At 39.2% G+C, this 20,020-nt stretch overlaps 2 protein-coding genes across 10 annotated transcripts; one reads left to right on the top strand and one right to left on the bottom strand.

Annotated features, from left to right (window-relative positions):
* Positions 1-43: 43 nt before the first annotated feature.
* LOC111272023 (mitochondrial coenzyme A diphosphatase NUDT8) lies at positions 44-4,691 on the top strand. 8 transcript variants are annotated; one of them, XM_022853159.2, is made up of 7 exons: positions 44-263; positions 1,033-1,272; positions 1,616-1,780; positions 2,118-2,231; positions 2,725-2,842; positions 3,100-3,257; positions 4,328-4,691. In XM_022853159.2, exons 1-6 carry the CDS (start codon positions 243-245, stop codon positions 3,243-3,245), a joined length of 804 nt encoding a protein of 267 aa, XP_022708894.1. In that variant the 5' UTR covers positions 44-242; the 3' UTR covers positions 3,246-3,257; positions 4,328-4,691. The 8 variants fall into 8 exon arrangements, with proteins under 8 accessions (XP_022708894.1, XP_022708893.1, XP_022708895.1 ...); XM_022853158.2 differs by having other exon boundaries at positions 3,545-4,691; XM_022853160.2 differs by lacking the exon at positions 2,725-2,842.
* A 658-nt stretch (positions 4,692-5,349) lies between these two features.
* Positions 5,350-11,146, bottom strand: LOC111272020 (uncharacterized). Of its 2 annotated transcripts, none has more exons than XM_022853149.2 (5): positions 10,991-11,146; positions 9,130-9,366; positions 7,289-7,341; positions 7,043-7,177; positions 5,350-6,696 (listed from the first exon to the last, which is right to left on the bottom strand). In XM_022853149.2, exons 1-5 carry the CDS (start codon positions 11,021-11,023, stop codon positions 6,183-6,185), a joined length of 972 nt encoding a protein of 323 aa, XP_022708884.1. In that variant the 5' UTR covers positions 11,024-11,146; the 3' UTR covers positions 5,350-6,182. The 2 variants fall into 2 exon arrangements, with proteins under 2 accessions (XP_022708884.1, XP_086829260.1); XM_086973134.1 differs by lacking the exon at positions 10,991-11,146 and adding an exon at positions 10,786-10,911.
* Between the last annotated feature and the right edge of the window lie 8,874 nt (positions 11,147-20,020).

The raw sequence follows: 20,020 nt of genomic DNA, 5'->3' as shown, positions 1-20,020 counted from the left end.
CCAACCAAGTGTTTCATTTGTATGAACGCATTTTTGTTTTCGTTATCTTTTTGTGCAAGGTTATCTACGATGAGTTATCGTGTTTCGAATGTAACACATTATTTCACATTCTCAAAAAGTGCAGAATGGCGATTATTAGATAGTACAAATCTATAATTTAGATCCTATTATATAACACGTTTTTCGTTCTAGTCGTCTGTTTTCTGTAGTTCCATAAATTTGTTAGTGGTTGTATTTGCAATATGCTTCGTTATCTCATTAAGGTAAGTCTGGCCGATCATCCACAAGTGAACTACTTAGTATGTAGAAGTTGTACCACTGAACGGGGCGGTCTATCCGGAAGGCCGGTCGGACTAATAACCGATGATGGAGTGGTTAAGAAGTCTGACAGAGAAGTAAAAGTAAAAAGCCGTCGTACTGTGTGTATGATGCGCGCTGTGAGAAAACACTAATGGTGTGAAAAATCCACTATGAACCATAGCTATTCCAATTAAGTTAATACTGCACTTATTATAGCAGACGAGCCTCTTGGTTAGTCTTGGATTGAAAATAGCGAACTCCGGCAAACGTAAAGGTTTGTGTGAGGCACTGCCAAATCGGATAAAATGGAATAAAATAAAGATCACGGCGACTGCAACCGATTTAGAACATGCTTTTGTAAACAGCATTAAACATTGTTTGGCAGTTAAGACAAGATTTTATTAATGTAACGACTCTAGCCATTAATTAGGGCTTAAGAAAATAGGCAATCGGCATTTGTATACACTATTTATTATTTTTTTCACTATGTATGTTCATGAAACGCTCAACTATGACAGCAATTACAGCTTGCTCACTTAGGAATAGTGCTGCTTCAAACGAAGCGCGCATTTTAACTTCAACTTCAATAGTATGCAAAGGCTGTGATGTGGTCGGAAGCAGGGACGATTCTACATTTTTTGCGGATTATTTAATGCCCCAATTTATTCAGTCCACTATGGCTTTTATCAGAAATACTATTTTAGTTTTTCTGTTTTATCTATGCTATTGCAGGTAGCTTCAAATCGGGGGTTGTTAGCGCATTCCAAAACTCTCACCACTTGGTTATCACCTTCATTATCATCATCAGGTCGCGCAACCACTTTTGCTAGTGGCCCGTTTTCCGCCTCAAACATTGAAAGGACCTTGAAGGAGTTAAATGAAGAATCGCTGCGTAAAAAGCTTGTCGGCGATTATGAAGCGGATGGCACCGCCCGTCAAAGCTCTGTTCTCATTCCGTTATGCCGACATGAAGTAAGTGTTCTGATTTTTGAGATTCGCTATAGACAACCGTCTAAAAGAGCCAATGTGTGACAATAGTAAGATTTATACGTGTTATTTTACAGACATCTCAATAGTTGTTTTAACATATATTGATTTTACATTTTAGCTCGGGTTAGATAAGTCAACTAATTAATAAAAATAATCAAAACAAATACACTGCTATATGTATATGTGGCACGCAAAATCTTTTTCATTTTTGTGAAGTTATGATGATGCTGTTCTTGTCGGCTAAACCAGTTCCAGAAGTGATTCTTTATATGTCGTTTTTTTTTAAACTGACTCTGTGTTTTGTTACATTTGTCCCGTATTTAAGGGTAAGCCGTCGATTTTATTTACTTTGCGTTCTAATCGGCTGTCGCGACACAAAGGTTACCCATGTTTCCCTGGGGGGGTTTTCGAAGACGGTGATGTCGACAGTATACACACTGCTTTAAGGGAAACCCACGAAGAACTTGGCCTGGAATCTAAATATGTAAAGGTGTGTAAGGGTACCAAGGCTCCACTGCAGCAGATAAAAGATTGTTTGTGTATGTAATGTCTTCCGGCTCCGGAATAAATCCGTTTTGAAATGTTGTGCCGCGAAATACTTTTCTTTCTCGTTCGACGCTTATAATGGAGATTACGTGTATGTTATGTATGTCACACAAAAATTTTACACCAGCTGGTAAATTTGGTTGATAAGTGAAAATCTGTTTTCTCATATGAAATATACTAATGTGGCAAATATAGATAATGCGCTATGTTTTTCAATCAAATTATATAAATCCTATTGCTAACGTGTAGTCTTTTTTATATTCATATACATTGTTCTGCAGGTTCTTGGTACCATGCCGCGATTCAAGGTGCCCCGAGACAATATCGAAATTACGGCGGTGATTGCAGACATCGGAGATATTGACTCTCATGAGCTGAAGATTAACCACAATGAGGTAAAGTCGTCTTACTTATTAGGCAAAATCGCATTATGCTCTATCGAGTGAGACAAAAATAGCTGGAATCTGTTACGAGCAATGCATTTTATGAAGGATTTTATCGATGTCTTATTATAATGTAGTCGCATTTATAGAAAGAAGTCTGCAATAAAGGCGTAGATAATATTTAAAAATGCATAAAAAATACTTATTTTGGAATATACGTTTGACATATTATACGGACCTATCACCTATTTATATTTAAAGCGAACAATATAGGACAGTAAAATCGAGCTTCTGTTACTAATTGAGTCACTGAAAGGACTTTGAACACGTTACTGCTTCGAAAATCTATTGTTATTGTTATGAGATAAACACAATTCGCTTTGGATTGAATAACTTTGTTGAACTAGGACAGGGAGGTTATCGTGTTATTTTTGTAGATATTACAATGCCGCCTTATAGTTTGAAATACGGGAAAAAAAGCTTTCATGATTTTTTTCAAACGTAGGTGAGTTTGGTGTTCAGCCGAACGGTTGAGGAGCTAACAAGCGCCGAAAATACGGGGGTAACTGTATTCAGAGAAGTGCAAAAGCAAGTACTATACGCCACGCCTGTATTCCTTGCAGGTCCGTTTTTTATTTTTCTTTTTTGTAAAAATGTCAACTTTTGAGCTCACAGGTTTAATATAGGTCACTTTAGATTCCATGTTGTTTTAGCAGTCAGTCTAGGCACAAAAGATAACAAGAATTAGAGCCGCTTTACGGTACAGCAGCAGCAGCAATATATTAATTGTGTGCGCTTCTACGTTCATTCATATCGCTAGAATATTGGTTCCATTTTCCTGCTATTTTTAAGCTAAGCCAAATATCTTTTCTTATTTTAGGTCCCTACAAAATCTGGGGCGTCACAGCCATGTTATTACATATTTTCCTTGCATGCTTGGTGCCCGACTTCTATAAGCGACCCATTCGTCCAGTCGTTTTTAGGAAAAAATACCAACCGAAGGACCCTACCAACGAGAGCAACTAAAGAAATTTTTTTGTAGGTAGCTGAGTATCTACGAGACACATTACGAGATTACCTTTGATCGATTGAACGTGCATTTTTCTGTTAATTGTTCAAAACGTTTCACAGTTAAGCAGTGCATAACGATATTAAGCGTGAGTACAGAGTCAGTATAAATAGATGACTGTGTTTCTGGTTGCCTTTTGGATCTTGATTCACTACGGTGTCTTGATTTGGTCAACGTGAATTTCCATAGATAGCAGGGTCTCTCAATCGTTTGCTGGGTCATAACCTTCTTATTGTCTTTTTCTTTTTTATCTTAGGCTGTAATTAAGTGAATATAATGAACGGACGAAAGTTCACTTTCAAGCCTAAGAAATTTATTTCAAAATTCTCTAGGAAGTAGAGGTACAAAGAGAATAACGCAGGGAACTTCAGATAAGTCCATCTGTGCCACTTACAATTAGTCGGATGAACGATAAATTTTAGACGAATGGAACCGTTTAAGATGCTCAAAATCAACGCTTCGGAAGACCGAAAACATCAATGACTTCTACTAACCAACAATCAGTACGGGAAAACTGTGATCTCGAAATTTTACAAGGCCTTCAAGTCGCGAAGCTAGCACCAAGGGATCAAGTGTCCGTCGCATTTTAGGACATTGTAAATAGAGAGCCTATATGTAAACAATGAAATATGTTACCATTGATGATGATTTAGATTGAAGAGAACCATTTCGTGAATGGTACTTGGGGAAATGTAAACAGGAGGAAAAATCTTTAAAACAATCAAGCTACACTTCAGTTAAACGGAACAAATGCGCTTATGAACTACTGTAAGATCGTTTGTTACGCAAGAACATTGTGCAACCTATCAGGAATTATGAATTTGTTTGGCATTTCAAACAACGGATTAGTTGGGTCGTTTTAGCAACAGTCATTGAATTTACTGCAAGAATCTGCTTTAGCACGCATTAGAGCTTTGGTAAAGACGCCGAATGGCATTTCGGTCAAGACGAAGCACCTGCAAAGTATTATCGTAGTGTGAGAATGTGTCTTAATGAAGATCGTTAAAATGGATGGATTATACAAAGGCTCGTTTTCCAGATGTGACGCCCATGTAATGTCCAAGCGGGTACCTTGAAGATAAAGTATACGCCAGGAAGCCAACAACGGAGGGAAATTTTAGAGCCGCATTTTATCTATGAATTGATAGCTCACCCGTTATGAGCAGTGTATTGACTAGAACGGTAACCAATTTGAGTATCTGCGGTAGGAGGAAAGTTGTACTTCTTCTGTAGACTCTTTTACAACTTAAATATTAATACAATGTAAATAAAGACTGAAGTTGAAATTATTCAAGCTACCTGTACATCTTTGAAGCACTGTATATACAGGCGAATTAATCATGTTTAAGTGTACGTGCGGAACGTGCTGCAGAGTCAAGAATAAAGTCAATTCGATCTCCTAGTATACTGGGTCGTCAGTATTAGTGTTTAACGAATTTACCCTAAAAAGAGGGAACGACAATAGCTAACGAACTAGGTAATGCGCTAAGAAATAATACATTCTGTGGGATTCAATTAGTTTGTCACGAATGAGAAGAGTATTCTGATATATGCACCGTACCTACACCTGCTATACATCTTTTAGGTTCTTAAAGGAAACCTTAAATTTCCGATTTATTTGTTTACCTTCTACGTCGTTGTAGATACGGCAAGTCAATCCTAGTTCTACTGACGCAAAAATATACCGAGTGCATTTAGCAGTGCATCCGCGCAAAAAAAGCGATAGGCTCAAGCTGAATCCATATCGCTGAAAGCTCTTTATTATTTGTGAAATCCTTTGGCGCAGACTGAAGATCCTCGATTATACAGTTAATAGAAAAATACGATCCTATTAATTACGAGTGTTTGATATAATGTAGCTCTCGTTACCGGTTTTCTTTATAGTTAAGTATATATATTATTCATTGTAGAAGATATTTACTATCTGTGAAACTAGACTTATAGGAGAAAAGGTAATCAGCAGCTATAACTAGTACACCAGAAAGCTCAACTAGCATGCTTGTTTCGATAATCGAGATATAACGATAATGCAGTTCTAAATTGAAAAAAAGAGGCTCAAAATATTTTTTAACTCTGTTTTTTTAGTTGTGTGCGATTTATTCATAAACAACAAACTAACAATGCCGTGAAGAAACACGCTATGAATAAATAGTTATCTTTTAGAATTGTTTTTTACGCGAAGAAGTGGAGAGCTTCATGGATGCTAATTCTGCTCCAGCTTTCGAGGCAGGCTTCCAACGATCAACGAGTGCATGGCACGCTAGCGTTGTAAATTAACAGGAATTCATGTAGTGAGCCCCGCTTACTTCACTTTTTGGAAGTAACAACCACTTCGACTCACACTTATGTTACGACAGGTTTAAATATCGCAAAAAAACCGGAAATACCAGTTTTACCAAGAAATCTTCATTTTGTCGCGGCATGTTAATTTTACTTATTCAATGGGCTAAAGTTATGTCTGTAGTGGGCAGTTATAGACTGCACTAGCGTATAACAAATACAAGTCATATTAATAGCTACTTGTTGTTGCTAAAATATTAAGGCAACAACAACAACAACTCGTCGTATGAGCGTTTTTACTCCCTGTCTTAGTGGTTTATTACAATTTTCAAATTTCGTTGAAGAGTAGCACACCAGTTACCAATTTTTTTGAGGTAGCCGGTGAGTCTGTGTGGACGCAATAGTCCATGGTAGGTTTAAATCAGTGGTGCACATAACTAATAGGCAGATAAAAATATACAAATAAACTATCAACTAAACACTTTTTTGGCGCTAAAATGTTTTTAGGACGTGTTCGTTAGATAGATAACGCCCGGAGACAACAACAGGCGAGCAAGCATTATTTTGTATGCTTTTCTATGTTATAAAATAGAAGTCAGTTATATAGGCCATGCTCAGGCGCATCGGGTTTGATGAAGAGGCGACACTGGGCCGGGGTCCGCGCTGTCCGGACATGCCAACTGGCTCAGAGGTCGTCGTGGCGTTTCAAGGACGTCAATGCTCGCCTTGCGTCTTGTCATGTAGTTAACTGGCGAAACAGGTTCTGTCGTGGAAGAATCGATGAAATCAGGCGGACTGCTGTTGTACAGAATTACCGAGGATATTCCTTTTAGCAGGCGTTCCATAAGGAACGACGGCATACTTTCTATAGTCTGAAGGTCATTAAGGGAGATTGAGAGCTGTGCGAGGGGTTGACGCCAGATCTGTTCATAATCATAGTCTTCATTGACGTCGAAGTCAACCATGCTCTCAGTTGTGAAGCTGTGTACCTCGCTCATCGTAGGTAGACTGTCGAGACCAAAGTTTGTTGTATTAAGTTGGTTAGATTCTGAAGGTGTCCGCTCTTTCGGCTCGTGTATATAAGAGCACCGGGAACCGAATGTACAATGGCCGTTGCCATGATAGTCTCTGAAATAGCAGAGCACAAAGCGCATCGTCGATAAGCTACTGACTGTTGTAGTATAGCTTTCTGAATACATTTAATCTAGTCTAAACCCTATGTGTGTTCAATGTAGAGTTTTGCAGTGGCTGACATGAAGGACGTTTGCTAACAACAAACTTTAATCCCATCTATATTCATTACGCACTATTAGAAGGCCTCAATTCCTTGGACTTTCGACAACACGTTTATAGCCACGTTGCTTCCGTAGGCATTTCTTCTTTATATGTGTCATTATTTTGTAGCGCCACTAAGACTATGTTGGCTACCAAAGCAATATACATATATATATGAGATCTGAATTATCTTATTTACCTGCACAGCTGAGTCTTATGTTTTGGATGTCTCAAAATTTTTCTGAGTTCACTTTCGTGATGTGCGAAGCGACAGCCTGTGCCATATGGACAGTTTCCATTTTCTTGAAGATTGCGGCACATCTCTGATTTAATCCTGTTAATAATTTAGAAAGAATTATTACAAATCTACAACTGGAGTCTGCGGTTATGTTCGCTAGGAAGGGTCTTTTAAGCGGTTTGCTTAGGACTTAAGCAGGATACCTACTTTTCGTCATTCGTGATAGGAGGCCTCGTTTTGTATTTGTACCAAGGTTCGCCCTGAAAATCAACACCACAGGAGGTTATATTAACCACTTCGGATGTATATAAAAAACACAAACCCATTCTTCAACAATCAATTTTTTTTTCGTGTGCATGATATTTCTGGGGGTACTTCGCAGCCAGTTTTATTTTATTCAAGGTGTTTATAAACGACGAAAGAAGTGGTCCATAGAATCCATATGTCTTTTGAATTGACAAAAATTATATCTATTTAACGCATCAAGGCACAGGATTCATCCTCTGCAAAAGCAACAGACTGAGTATCACAGACGGCCCATGTTTGTGATGTACGCATGGCTTGTTTTTAACCGTCTCTTGGCCAATTGTACTTACATCACCACAAATGCATTTACGCTATAGAAAGCCATTTGCCGTCTACCATTTTATTTGAAACTTGTGGTGGGAAAGATATGAATACATTAGTGAGCCATTTAGGATGGCTGGAAGAGTCAATTTTCATGCAAAAAAATTGCACTATGTCAGGACTTAGTCATATGACTACATAGCATCAAGGTCGCAGCGAGTTCGACCATCGTCGAGCAAGACAGGCGGGAGGGTTCGTAACAAATAGGTGTTCAAAGTACATAGCTCGGTTAATTCCGATTTGAAAAATTCAATCTCCAGCTTAAAGAGCTAATCACCCATCTAGAACATTGCTCGTGTGGAGTGTAGATTTCCTCTTTGATATGGTGGAGGCATTTTACGAGAATGTGACAAACGACTTGCGGCTGCTAGCAGGAAATGGCGCATGAAATAGCACCTCTCTTTTCTAAATAACAGTTGTGAGGATTGAAGGCGCAGTCTGAGCACCGTTATCATCACAGGACAGGTAGGTTAAGTGTTCGGCGATCAGAGGCGCCTACGGGCACCATCCTCTCGAAAAACTTTCCAACGGATCACCTTCCGTAGCAGCAAAAAAACAGCAAAGATATTTTTCTAAAATGCTACATAAAATGATTCTGGACAACTGCCAGTCGGCCTTGCTCGAATACGGTTGCTACAGCCTCCAAAACCTTAATTAGGTACTTGTGTCCCATCTTGAAAATACGTGGCATTGAGTTACTAAAATATGACCAATGTAAATTTGGTGGTATTTGAAGAGCGCCACGAAAAAATGAAAGCAAACCACTGTCTAGTACATCAAACGGACCAATACGACGCAGTCCATATTACTTGGCTGTAATCAAATAAGTACTTCGCTTTGAAGTTCGCCCTGCCTATTCTCCTTATGCTACTTCCAAAACGACTTACAACACCTTGCGACGATTTACTACAAACAAGTAAGGGACAAAATGCTGTGTGTGATGCGTTGCATTCGGTAGGATAGAACGTTTATAGGTTATCTATTTTTTAAGAAGTAAAAAAAGCAGCATAGGTATTATAACACACGATGGAACACCCTGATGCTTAATACTTTCTTATCGTGTTGAAGGAATTTTACGGTCGTGAGTAACGGCTCGTTCAGTAAACAACGAATTGAGGCTGTGTGGCTGGCTGTGCATAGTTTCGGACTCATTGCAAACAAATCACTTCAAGTTCTTATTTAGTTAACTTTGTCATGTAACGTTTACTGTGACGATTCGACTTGTTCAGAAGCCAACGTGATAAAACTCGGGAAAATCTTTTAATGGCTGACACATCTGGAAAAAGATATATGTATATATTTAAGCGATAGGCAAGTTAGCCATTAGAGGATCTCATGAAACTAGCACCTCAACATAGAAGCGAGAACATACATTGCATAATCATGGAGGGACTTCTATGTTTTGAATGGTCAACACAAACCGTGCTTGTTGAGTACAGGTCATGACTCCCAGAACCAGGAGAGTTATTCACGAACTGAGAACGTTGGCTATGGTGGGACCTGTTTCCATGACTAGACCTGTTTCCATGTTGATAACCGCCTGTGGTTTGGTTACCTTGTTGTTGCCCTAGACGACCCCTTTCTTCGTGGTTGGGTAGCCGTTGTCCTACACCTGCACCCATGCGCCGCCCAGGAACATTATAACGCACATCACGAACCTAAAGTGGTAGTGAACAAATGCACATTATAAATGGAAGACTTTTACTAGCACCTGTCTATTCTCTGCCATCTCTATATTCTACGTCGCCTTTGTGCAGCCCGCAGATTCTCCATTATAATGAATGGTCGCATGGCAGGAGTCGTTTTTTGCGAATCACCATAACCTTCAAAACATTGGCCCAACAAGACAAAATCCATCTTCGTCTAGACAGAAGTAGCCTACAGAGATTACGCCTAATCATACAAATAAAGGAAGCTCACTAGTCATACGGAACGCCTGCACTACACGTCGCAGGAGGCCGTTAATTAGGGAATCGTAGAATTTCAGTGATTTATGCGCAAACGGACCTCCATTGAAGCTGTCGTCTAAAGTTCTGTCGTTAATAACATAGTATAACTATTGCGACGAAAGGTCAATTCGCTTCTTTTCGATAGTACAACTCATCGTGTAACATAGTAAAATAGCATTTTTTACTACTCATGGCGATATACAATCGATCACAGTTAATTCAGTAATGACGACGACTACCGCTAGGCCAGATCACCCTTTCGTCGGGTTTATAATTTTTTATCTTTTTCAACAATAGCGCAGACATTCGTATTTAATATGATGGAATACTCTAACGCGTTTCACATTCGTACCTCAATAGCTTACATAAAGTCAGGACAACACAGAATCTGCTAAAGGTCTACAGAGAATTAGATTCAGCAGGGAGGAATACAAAAAGTTCGCATGCGCATTTGCTAACATTTTTGCATGTCTAACAGTTAGTTTTATTAAAGTCCTTCTATATCGATTTTTTCCGCTAGACAAATTTACGTATCTCGAATTCTCACTGCGCTTGCTGCACAACGCTTGTGGTCCGACCCCAGCATCATAATAGCAGCGTCAAGGGCACTTGCAAATGCTATATAGTAAATTGATAACTCATGGTCCAAGTGGCAATCTTATTCAAATTTGAAAAATATGTGACAATGCTTGTGCTGGATCTGGGTGAATCTACAGATTTAAAAAAAAAGCTCAAGACCAAAGCTCTAGGATGAAAACCATCTAGGATGTAAAGTTCATTAAAGTAACGCAAACTTTTTTGCGGATAATAACGCGGAAAATTAAATTTTCCCGTATACGAAACCCTATAAGATAGGATAACAAAATAATATCGAAAAATAAATACCACGTTTTACAGGTAAATACAGTTAATGATCGATGATCCCTTAAAAACGTTTCGTTCCAAGTTACAACGGTAACAAGTGATTCAGTCGCTAAGTGATCGTTCAATAAAAAACGGATACAAACTTCTAAAAGCCAGACTTCTCGGACAGGCATGAATTCGGTAACGAGTGTAACCGTGCCCAAGTGAAAAAAGTTCATCTGCAACAGGTAAGTACATATGGCAAATTGCTTAGGACATGCTTACGTCACAATGATCATTTAGCTCATTATTCCAGAGATCGAGAAACGCACTACACCAGATTGTTCCGTAATCGGTATCAGAAAAGCACATTAAAATCCTGGTAATAAGCCTCATAGCGCACATAGATCCTTTGTGATCAATATGCTTGGTCGATTCATGATTAAACGGTGTGTAGAAACAAAATGCACAAAGGAGCGTGCTTGCTAACCTCGTCGATTGGCGTACTGGATCTCCTAAACATCGCGGTGTAAAGCGATAGGTGCAAGATGTACTAGGTGGCTGGCACCGGGGTCAAGCGGCAACTGATTTCGGTGGTCCGCTGGCTGATGAGAGACAGAGGTCTCCGTTGACCTTCAAGAGCATGGCTCGACACGTCTCCGCTGCACGCAAAGACAGCACGCACACATTATCAAACGATCTACAACTTACGTCACTTGTTCATAGGTGTCGTCTTTGCACATGGGCTCTTTTAGCCTTCTGACCACGTAATTCTCTGACGGTTCTACTGCTTTTTTATGGCCACGGAACGATCTGGTTTCTATCTTCATTAAATTCAAGCTGTAACAAAACCACTTGGCGGTTACTCAAAGCAAGATTTAGCCGGTTTACTTTCTGGGGATAGATAATACCGTATTTACGTCAACTGGATCAAGCCAGTGTATTGTCGTACTGCTTTGGCTAGTCCGCATCTACCTACTGCTTGGTAAACCAAATACAGAATCCTTGAAGAAAAAGGTACTAAGGTTGTAGAATAAGATAAAATAAGAAGAGCAGGTTAATATCATCCGCATGCCCGTGTACTGTGTGACGGAGCAGACCACAGGCAAATACATTCGGAGGACAGTTTAGTACGTAGACATTAGGTCGCAGTTCGACGTATCTGATCGGATAAAAACGTTTTGGGATAAGGAGAAGACTACGAGAGTTACACGAAGGTAGGCACAGGTAGGCTCAGGTACAGGCGACGCCAACGAAGTTTTTAATCAAGCACAAGTAGATGGAATAGCAATGGAAGACGCTTAGAATCTAGAGCCTCGACGCTAATACGAACACTGTGAGAGGATGCTAGAAATTGATCTTGATGAATTACTACAGTAAACATTGTTTCTTATCAGGTCATACTTGTTTTGCTAGAAGAAAAAAGATAGTTTGCGATTCATTTTACTTATCGACTAATGGTCTTTAAGCACAAGGAAAAGGAATTGTACCAGCTTACAAGACACGTTTACCGCGAAGACAGACGAACATTTTGGCTTGGGCAGGTTCGTAACCTAAGGAAGTTATACGGGCTTCACGTGTAGAGCGCGAAAACGGAGAAGTTCATACTTAAACATGTAACGGTCCATTTCCATGCCACGATACGTTTTGCAGCTTCGAGGTAAGGAAGGCAGTGATTCAAACCTATCAAACGAACAAATACGTTCGTCTAAGCCTGGCATCGCATCGTTTGTTTGATTTACTGATGTGCAGAAAATGCACTGAAATAAAATTACAATACAAATCTTCTTGAATTTGATTAAATGATTTTGGTTTTAACGTGTAGTGATTCGCGACAGTCTTTGGTAATGACTATCTTTTAGAAGTGGCACGTTTAATTCATTTCTAAGGGGTGACTGGCCTGATAAAACGAGATCTTTCTGCCACTTCATGCTGATGATTGTCCTATGACATTCAGTAACAGAAAATCCTAGGATTTCGTGGACTTTTAATTGAATCTTGTGATATAGAGTCGCAATTTTCTACTGCAATGCTAAAATTAGTTTTTTCTACCTTCCTTTCGTGTTTTAGATTTTGATTTGCTCCTTCTAGCTGAAGCCTAATAGAATCCCGAACCACCTCTGTGAGAGCTCCAATAATAACACCACAACTGAATCGTTCAGACAGTGCAACCGGACAAGGGCCCGTGCAAGCTACGACGCTTAGAACAAAATAAAGAGCGATAACGATTTTTCTCCTATACTACTGAAGGTCGATTGCCTATGTAGCATCAATGAAAGATATACCCAAATAGTTAATATACAGTACATATGTCGGCGATCCACCAGAGTCTTTTTCGCTTCAAGACTATTTAGGTAAAAATGTTAGGCTCATACGGAAGTCAGAACGATTTAATGATAGTTTAAGAACGTGTCGGTAGCTTAAGGCCAAACGTGCTATTACACATTGTTGCCATAGAGATCTCTATTGTTCTTCATTTAAAGGCGATGAAGCAAATAATAAGGGGCATAATAAGGGGCATTATAACAGATAAAGGTACAAATGCTACCTAGGACCATAAAAAAAACGTCAGCTTCTTATGACTAGGATACGTTGTTGGCTTAAAGGCAATTCTGCAGCTTTATTCTAAAACTTTGATGTGAAACATAATTTCGTAGCGGTCAACCAATTATGGAAAAATGTGATGAAATTATTGCGGAAGGTGAGTAATGAAGTGTGAAGAAGCTACTAAGATTCACGATGTCGCTGACGAATTAAATATCGATTGCCATGCATTTTTAAACCGTTCCTATAGAATTGGCTACAAAAGAAAAAGCCTGATGTTTGGATGCCACTACGAATGGATGCAAGGGAATTTGCTCGATCGTAGTTCCGTATACGAAGTTCTATAAGAACGTAACGAAGTTGAGCTGTTCCCAAAGCGGTTGATGACGGACGATGAAAATTGGATCGCATATGACAATAACGAGCAACTGAAAAGAAAAAAAATGCATTAGAATCTGTGGCGAAGCCCAGACTAGCAGGGAAAAATGTGATGCTATATTTTTAACAGGATAGGGAAGGAATCGTACATTATGACCCACTTCCACTTTGCAAAGCGGTTCGTTCGGATCTCGGCTGTCAACAATTGCCAAGGCTACAATTTAGAGCAATTGAAAAAGTCAGCCGGGGTCAGTGTACGGCCAAAGCCTTGCTTTCCACCATGACGATGCCAGACCACATGCCCATTTACCTATCCGTAAAAACTGAGAGAATTTAGGTGGAAAATTTGAATGCATCCTGCGTATAGCTCAAAACTTGCACCATAAGGCTATTAACTGTCTCAGTTTCTGCAAGACTTCGTTGATGGTGTTAACTTAGTTTTAATAGAGGAGATGCTTGTCATAATTTTTCGTCCAGAAACCACAGAAGTTTTGCAGTGATGAGATTACGGTATCACCAGTAAATTAGCTGAAGGCTGTGAATAAAAATAGCGCGTATTTAGCTTAGTAGTATTATTTTGAAATATAAAAAAATATTTCTTAGCTTTCAGACTACCAGCACTTTTCTCTTTCAATCTGCACCTGGCAACGCTTTCATAAGCCTGACTGATTCAAATAAATTAGTATATTCTACGTGCTGGTACTTGGAGCAAAATCAGATTTCAATCTCAATACTTTTAAATGTCACTAACGCAGTACGCGGGCTCAGGCTAAAGTGCATCATAGATATATCAGTAGGAGTAGTCAGGAGTTCAGCATATCCGTTTTTGCAATAGTATCTACATCAGAACGACTTAACGGAACTATTAACCAAATTACAGCACCTGATAACGAACGTCTATATTAATAAGAATTAATTGGAGCTCCAATGGGGGGACCGCATTAAAATTTCGTTGGGTCTTGCCGCTGTTTTGGTAAACAATTATGTCCACTGAATGCATAACCCTCTCCATTGTTATTATTGTATATCATCCCCTGACCCATATATATATATATGTTCGCAGTGGTGATCAAGATGAGTTACTGGAAGGAGCTGCTTAAAGATAGCTTTATCGCAGTCGTCCTAAAAGGTTAGATCTGAAAAATGCCCCTTGTGATCGTCGACCAATTAGGAAAAACACTGATGAAATTGTTGCAAGAGTTAAGCGAGACCAACACGTAAATAGTCATGATATCGCGACGAGGCTAAATATTTACCGCCAAACGGTTTTAAACCATACGAAATAAGTTGCCTATGAAACACAGAGGTCGATGTTTGGTTGCAGCACAAACTAATACAAAAATCGATCGTATTTCCATCTCTGCGAACTCTACAGAAATACATAAAATCGGGCAATTTTCCACACAGTTCATTACACATATTGAAAAATTAATCACAAACGTGCAAATAAAAAACATGAAAAAGTTTACGACAAGAGTGGTGATGTTTTATGCTTGGTGCGAAAGGAAAAGATTCCTGCATCATGAGTTGCTGCCCCCTCATAAAACACTTAGTCGAAATTTCCAATGTCAAGAATGTTGACTTAAATCTTTGTTTAAAAACGGTCAATACTTGTTCGACGAGCATATATAATAATACAATTTCAATCTGCTGATTAAAAATTGTTATCTAATAGACTAAAGCTCTTTCGATGAAATTGGTACCGATGATGAGTAAAAGATTTACTTAGTAGTTTATAGTATGGGTAACAGGCAGGCGGACTATGAGGCTAGTTCAGATCCCGTCCTGCGGCACGTGCCAAAAGTCTATCTAAATCACGACAACCTTTATAAGGTAGTAAAATTCACTCAGGGTTATTATAACTTCTGTTTGGGTGCGCTGCATCGAGAGCATTCTTTGAACTAAAATATACGTGGTTCAAAAAATTAATACACACAAGGATTTCATGAAAAATCTACTGATATGACGTGTGTTCTTCTTTGGGATTTTATTATGCAAAAAGACATTTTGAAACAACAAACCCCTCTTAATATACAATTGTTGTATTAAAACGAAAAATACATTTTTTTTATAACGACATGACAAGTAATTTCTCCGATAATGGCATTTTTACTTTTATTGAGAAAGCAATGAAGTGTATACTTCGCTGACGATCGTAACACAAATTTTGCAGATAGCAAAATTAATGGCCGAACGATTTGGTGACTGGCTCTTCTTAACTCTATCAACTTGTCTGTATGAGAGTGAAGTCTACTTTTAAACGAGGAAATTTACGTATTTTCATACATACCGTATTTCCAACGATGTTTAATCCCGTTTCCTAAACCACATGCGCAAATGGTCATGTCTGTAGAATCTTCGGCCAGTTCCAACTACCCGTATCACAGCCTTACAGTTGTCATCCACGCATCATTTGATCTCCTCTGTCACCATAATTCATATGGATTTATCATATGTTGATCTGCCTTTCTCAACCGCTACTTGACTCGCGCATATTCCGTTTTATTGTCCCCATCGAAATCATATGTGTCTCTTCTTTTTCAGCTATCCTTTCCGAGAAAACAATGTCTTTTGTTTTCTTATCGTCGCAATTTTCACGAGACATACAGTTAACTTGAGTTTACATCTAGGCTTGTGCTTCTCATTAGCATCTTTAATTTCCTAATATATTACGGTCTGCCCGAAAGAAAAAAGCTTTGTCCACAATCCACTCTCAGTTGTTCCTTCTGCGATAAGCCTCAGTACTGCCGATTAATATCGCTTCAAGGACCTTTGTTAGGCCAGAAAGTTCGGCACGAGCCATGCGGAAGAACCGAGCAAGAAAAAGATTACTACGTTTATTGCCTCCCCTATCGCTCGCATTTTAAGGAGTCAAAGTAGACTTACGCTCAGATCATCTTTCGTAAGCAAGCCCTTTGCGACTGAATTACTACGGAGGCCGTTTTGGTCGACAACAAGAATAAGAGCAGTGACAGCTACACCAAGTAAGAGAGAAATCCTGCAAAAAACAGGCACCAGTGCCATATTGAACTGTGAACGCATAGAATCAGGGTTTTAAGGCAATTTATTTAGGTAGTTGAGAAACGGGAAATAGAGCGCTTGTTGACCTTCAAGTATATCATCTACTGATATGGTTTGACCGCTCGTACGGGAATCACAAAGCCATCCTCGTATGGTATGTTAGTTGCTCCGTTTATTGCCTGAGTGTGCACTCCTTTGGCTAATTGGTAACGGGTTAGTTGAATCTCGCTGAAGTCTTCGTACTAGCTAGAAAGAATAGTTAATTCACTGAATCTACCCACCTTATTTCCCTGAACAACTTCCTAAAATCGTGTCTGATCAATTCTATAAAACGTGTCCTATAGAATATATATATGCCATTTTATCGTTGTTATGCGGCTGAGCCTTTTTATCGCCGTAAGCTTCAGCATACCTTGACTGTTTCTTCCCCAATAATGACAAAAAATGTTTTTCGAACAGAAATTGTTAATCGAGACTTAGTCGATGGAACTGGTAAGAGATCTTGACAAGTGGAGTTTGTTCCATTGAGACCATCACCTTTTAGTTATCAGTTCCTCTCTTATGCGTCACTGCGACAATACTCAGCTTCTGAAGTGGCAGAGCTTTGGGCTCCGAAGGATAAGCGAAGTGAAGCGAAAAAAGTTAAATGCCAGATTCAAACAGACGTACTTGTCATCAGACCGCAGACAAACACATCCATCCTTATCTACCGTTTAGTATGTTTCAACACACTTGATTTAATTAAAGGGTTGAGAAGTTTTGTGTTAATGAATGCTAAAGTTATGCGAGCGTAAGGTCGCTTGCACGTCGAGGTATAGGCCACAGCAATAAAGTTTTGACGCAACACAAACAAATAACATAGAAATAAAAGACGCTCATAACTCAAAGAACCTAGCAGGAGGTGCCGATTTGGAAACTGCAGACATAGTCGAGGAATTAAACTTATTAATTGTTTGTAATAAAAGCCCTTCATACCATGCAATACCCCTTATTTAGTAAAAATAGAAATTATCTGCAATTAATATGTTTACTCTTAGGCCATATATAATCTATATATACCTAAATGCTACGATTATTAACCAGAATTTCTCTAAGTATTCTTTTATATTAACGCATGATATCCCAGTTGGTGCTGACCATATGGTGGACATATCGTAGGTCTTGGAGAGATCTTTTCAGTTTGTACGTAGTTTTTTCTTCTCTGCCGATCTAACGGCGTGACCAAGTTCCCGGCTGTATGTTCTGATTTATGTTTACGCTAGGTAGAATGGTGGCGTCCGACACAGCCTGAGCCCAGTGTCATTGAATTAGACCCGGCGAAAAACTCTTCACTAACGGTCCGCTACCTTTTTTTGTGATTGGTTTGTTCAAGCCAGACAGTTGGAATGTCGAATTCCCTATCGCTACAAGGCATACTTCATTAAAGCCTAACTGTGGCCTGTGGGCTTCCTGGGTACCGCATGCTGCATGATGCCGAACCGATGTAATGAGGTAAACGGAGAAGGTAATAGAGGCGTCGCGTTCACAGGCTATATCTTAAAAAGAACAACACCGAATGTATATTGAGCCATTAAAGGTGGTATTAAATCTATTTTGTCGTGAGTTCGTAGGAATCCCGCGTCGCTACGCTGTAAAACATTGACGTTCGGAGGATGCTTATTTAGTCCATAAAGTTGTGTAAAGTACATCTCGTAGCAATATATCTGGTCGTTCCGTCTTTTAGCAATAGTATGAGATTTCCGCTCTATACAAAACGAACTTAGAAAACTTACCATTAGTAGTTTCAATGCAAAATTACATGAACACTAACAAAAACGGGTTATGAAATCCACAGTTTGATCAGATCAGAAACCTCAGAGACATCGCGCACAGTTTATGTAGCGTCAGGAGGACTTCGTTTACCGTGGATGTAGGACTTTGAATCCGTGTATGCCGAACAGAAATCGATACTCTTGCGGGGAAGTCCGCGATGTGCCTCTTTATATTACGATACAAATGTGGTCGTTGATGGAAGGGCTGCTTCTGATGCGCTCGTGGGGACAAGTCTTCGTTCAGTTGTCTTTGTGACTTCACGATTAATTAAACCCGAAAGGCTCGGAAAAAGTTCACAAATGTCTCATCGGTAAGAAACATTTTTCTACCCTTTCGTTACTATAAATTATTGATATAGTAACAATAAGTACAAATAAAATCCCTGGATACGCAAGTGATCATACTTTTAATAGCTGAAAGCTGTTTTAGGACCGATTAGACGAGCCGGTTGAAGAAAATGTTGGGTTTGTCGCTTTGATTAATCGATGCCAACCGCTGACGGATGCCTCATTGGCTGTGTATTTTATATTATTAAGGGTATTTTTGGTCAAACAGACTATGTTGTATAATGTTACCTTTCAGTTGCTCAACTGCAACGATAAAATTAACGTTAGTGCCGTTTGGAAGAATTTTGATTTATTTTATTTTTATTTATTTATTTTTATTTTTTATATATATATATATGAAAATTGGCTTATTAAGCTGCCAGTTCCGCTCCCTCATTATACATGTTGAACCGCCGTCTGCTACATGGTTGTTGTCGTGGATAAAATCAGTAGGGTGTATTACAGTTTGCGAGCCTGCAGTGATGGAAGCGGTTAGCTTAAAAAGATTGAAAAACGTCCTTTAGCCATAACGTGTTGGGTGTTGGGTCTTCAGAGCTGAGAATGTGCTTCGTAAAAATAAGCTCCCAAAAGCTATGTGTAGACGTTAAAAAAAGATAAACCCTCTTTGGTCGGGGGCCTTCTTTCTAAAGTCAACATGAAGCCGATGGTAATGTAGCGATTCTGCAGAAATGATCTGACCCGCTTGTGCAACTTCCTGGGCGGGCATTGCGTATAAGAACTTTGCATTTTATGAAGTTGAACCTCATCTTGTGAGCTGAAGTTAGGATCATGGATATTTTTCGTAACACTATGTCAAGGTCTCCACTTAATGTACCATCACACATGCGCCATAGTCTGAAAAGTGACCACAAAAGTTGAATCAGGTTGTTAATGCTACTACAAAAGAAAGCCTCTTGGAGGGACTCAGCATCCTACATGCCGGTTGCGCCATTTGTGAAAACAGTTGACACCCTGTAGTGATTTCCTTTGTGATAATCTGTAACAATAACAGTATCTTTTCTGCTATCTTGAACCGTTTTAGCGACCACAATATCATCCAGTCGGCCTTTCAGTTGGCATTCAGAAAAAAGTTAAAAAAAAAAGCCTCATACATGGGTAGAAGTACAGATACATCTAGTAAGCGCAATATAATAATTAACCTGGAAGTTACCCCCTAGACCTCCTTTTCACCTGATTCGACTTCCTCTTTATTGTATGTCACTTGGGTAGTTTGGGCTGACAAAAACTTTGAACAAAGAAAATCGCTAAGTTAAGCAATCATATTCTGGCATTTTAAGAGGAATATTGACGAAGTGTGACGTGGCGAGCGGCCACGAAACTCAAATACTGGAGGATCAGTGTGCTTGAGAATATTGAAACTGCTTTCAGTTTATTTCTCATTTAACGAGCAATAATGGCAAAACTGTATGTTATTTGGT

Source organism: Varroa jacobsoni, unplaced genomic scaffold, assembly GCF_002532875.2.
Source record: "Varroa jacobsoni isolate VJ856 unplaced genomic scaffold, vjacob_1.0 contig01407, whole genome shotgun sequence".
In the NCBI taxonomy this organism is placed as follows: Eukaryota; Metazoa; Arthropoda; class Arachnida; order Mesostigmata; family Varroidae; genus Varroa; species Varroa jacobsoni.
The sequence above is the reverse complement of the archived record's forward strand: the minus strand, read 5'-3'. Positions and strand labels throughout refer to the sequence as shown.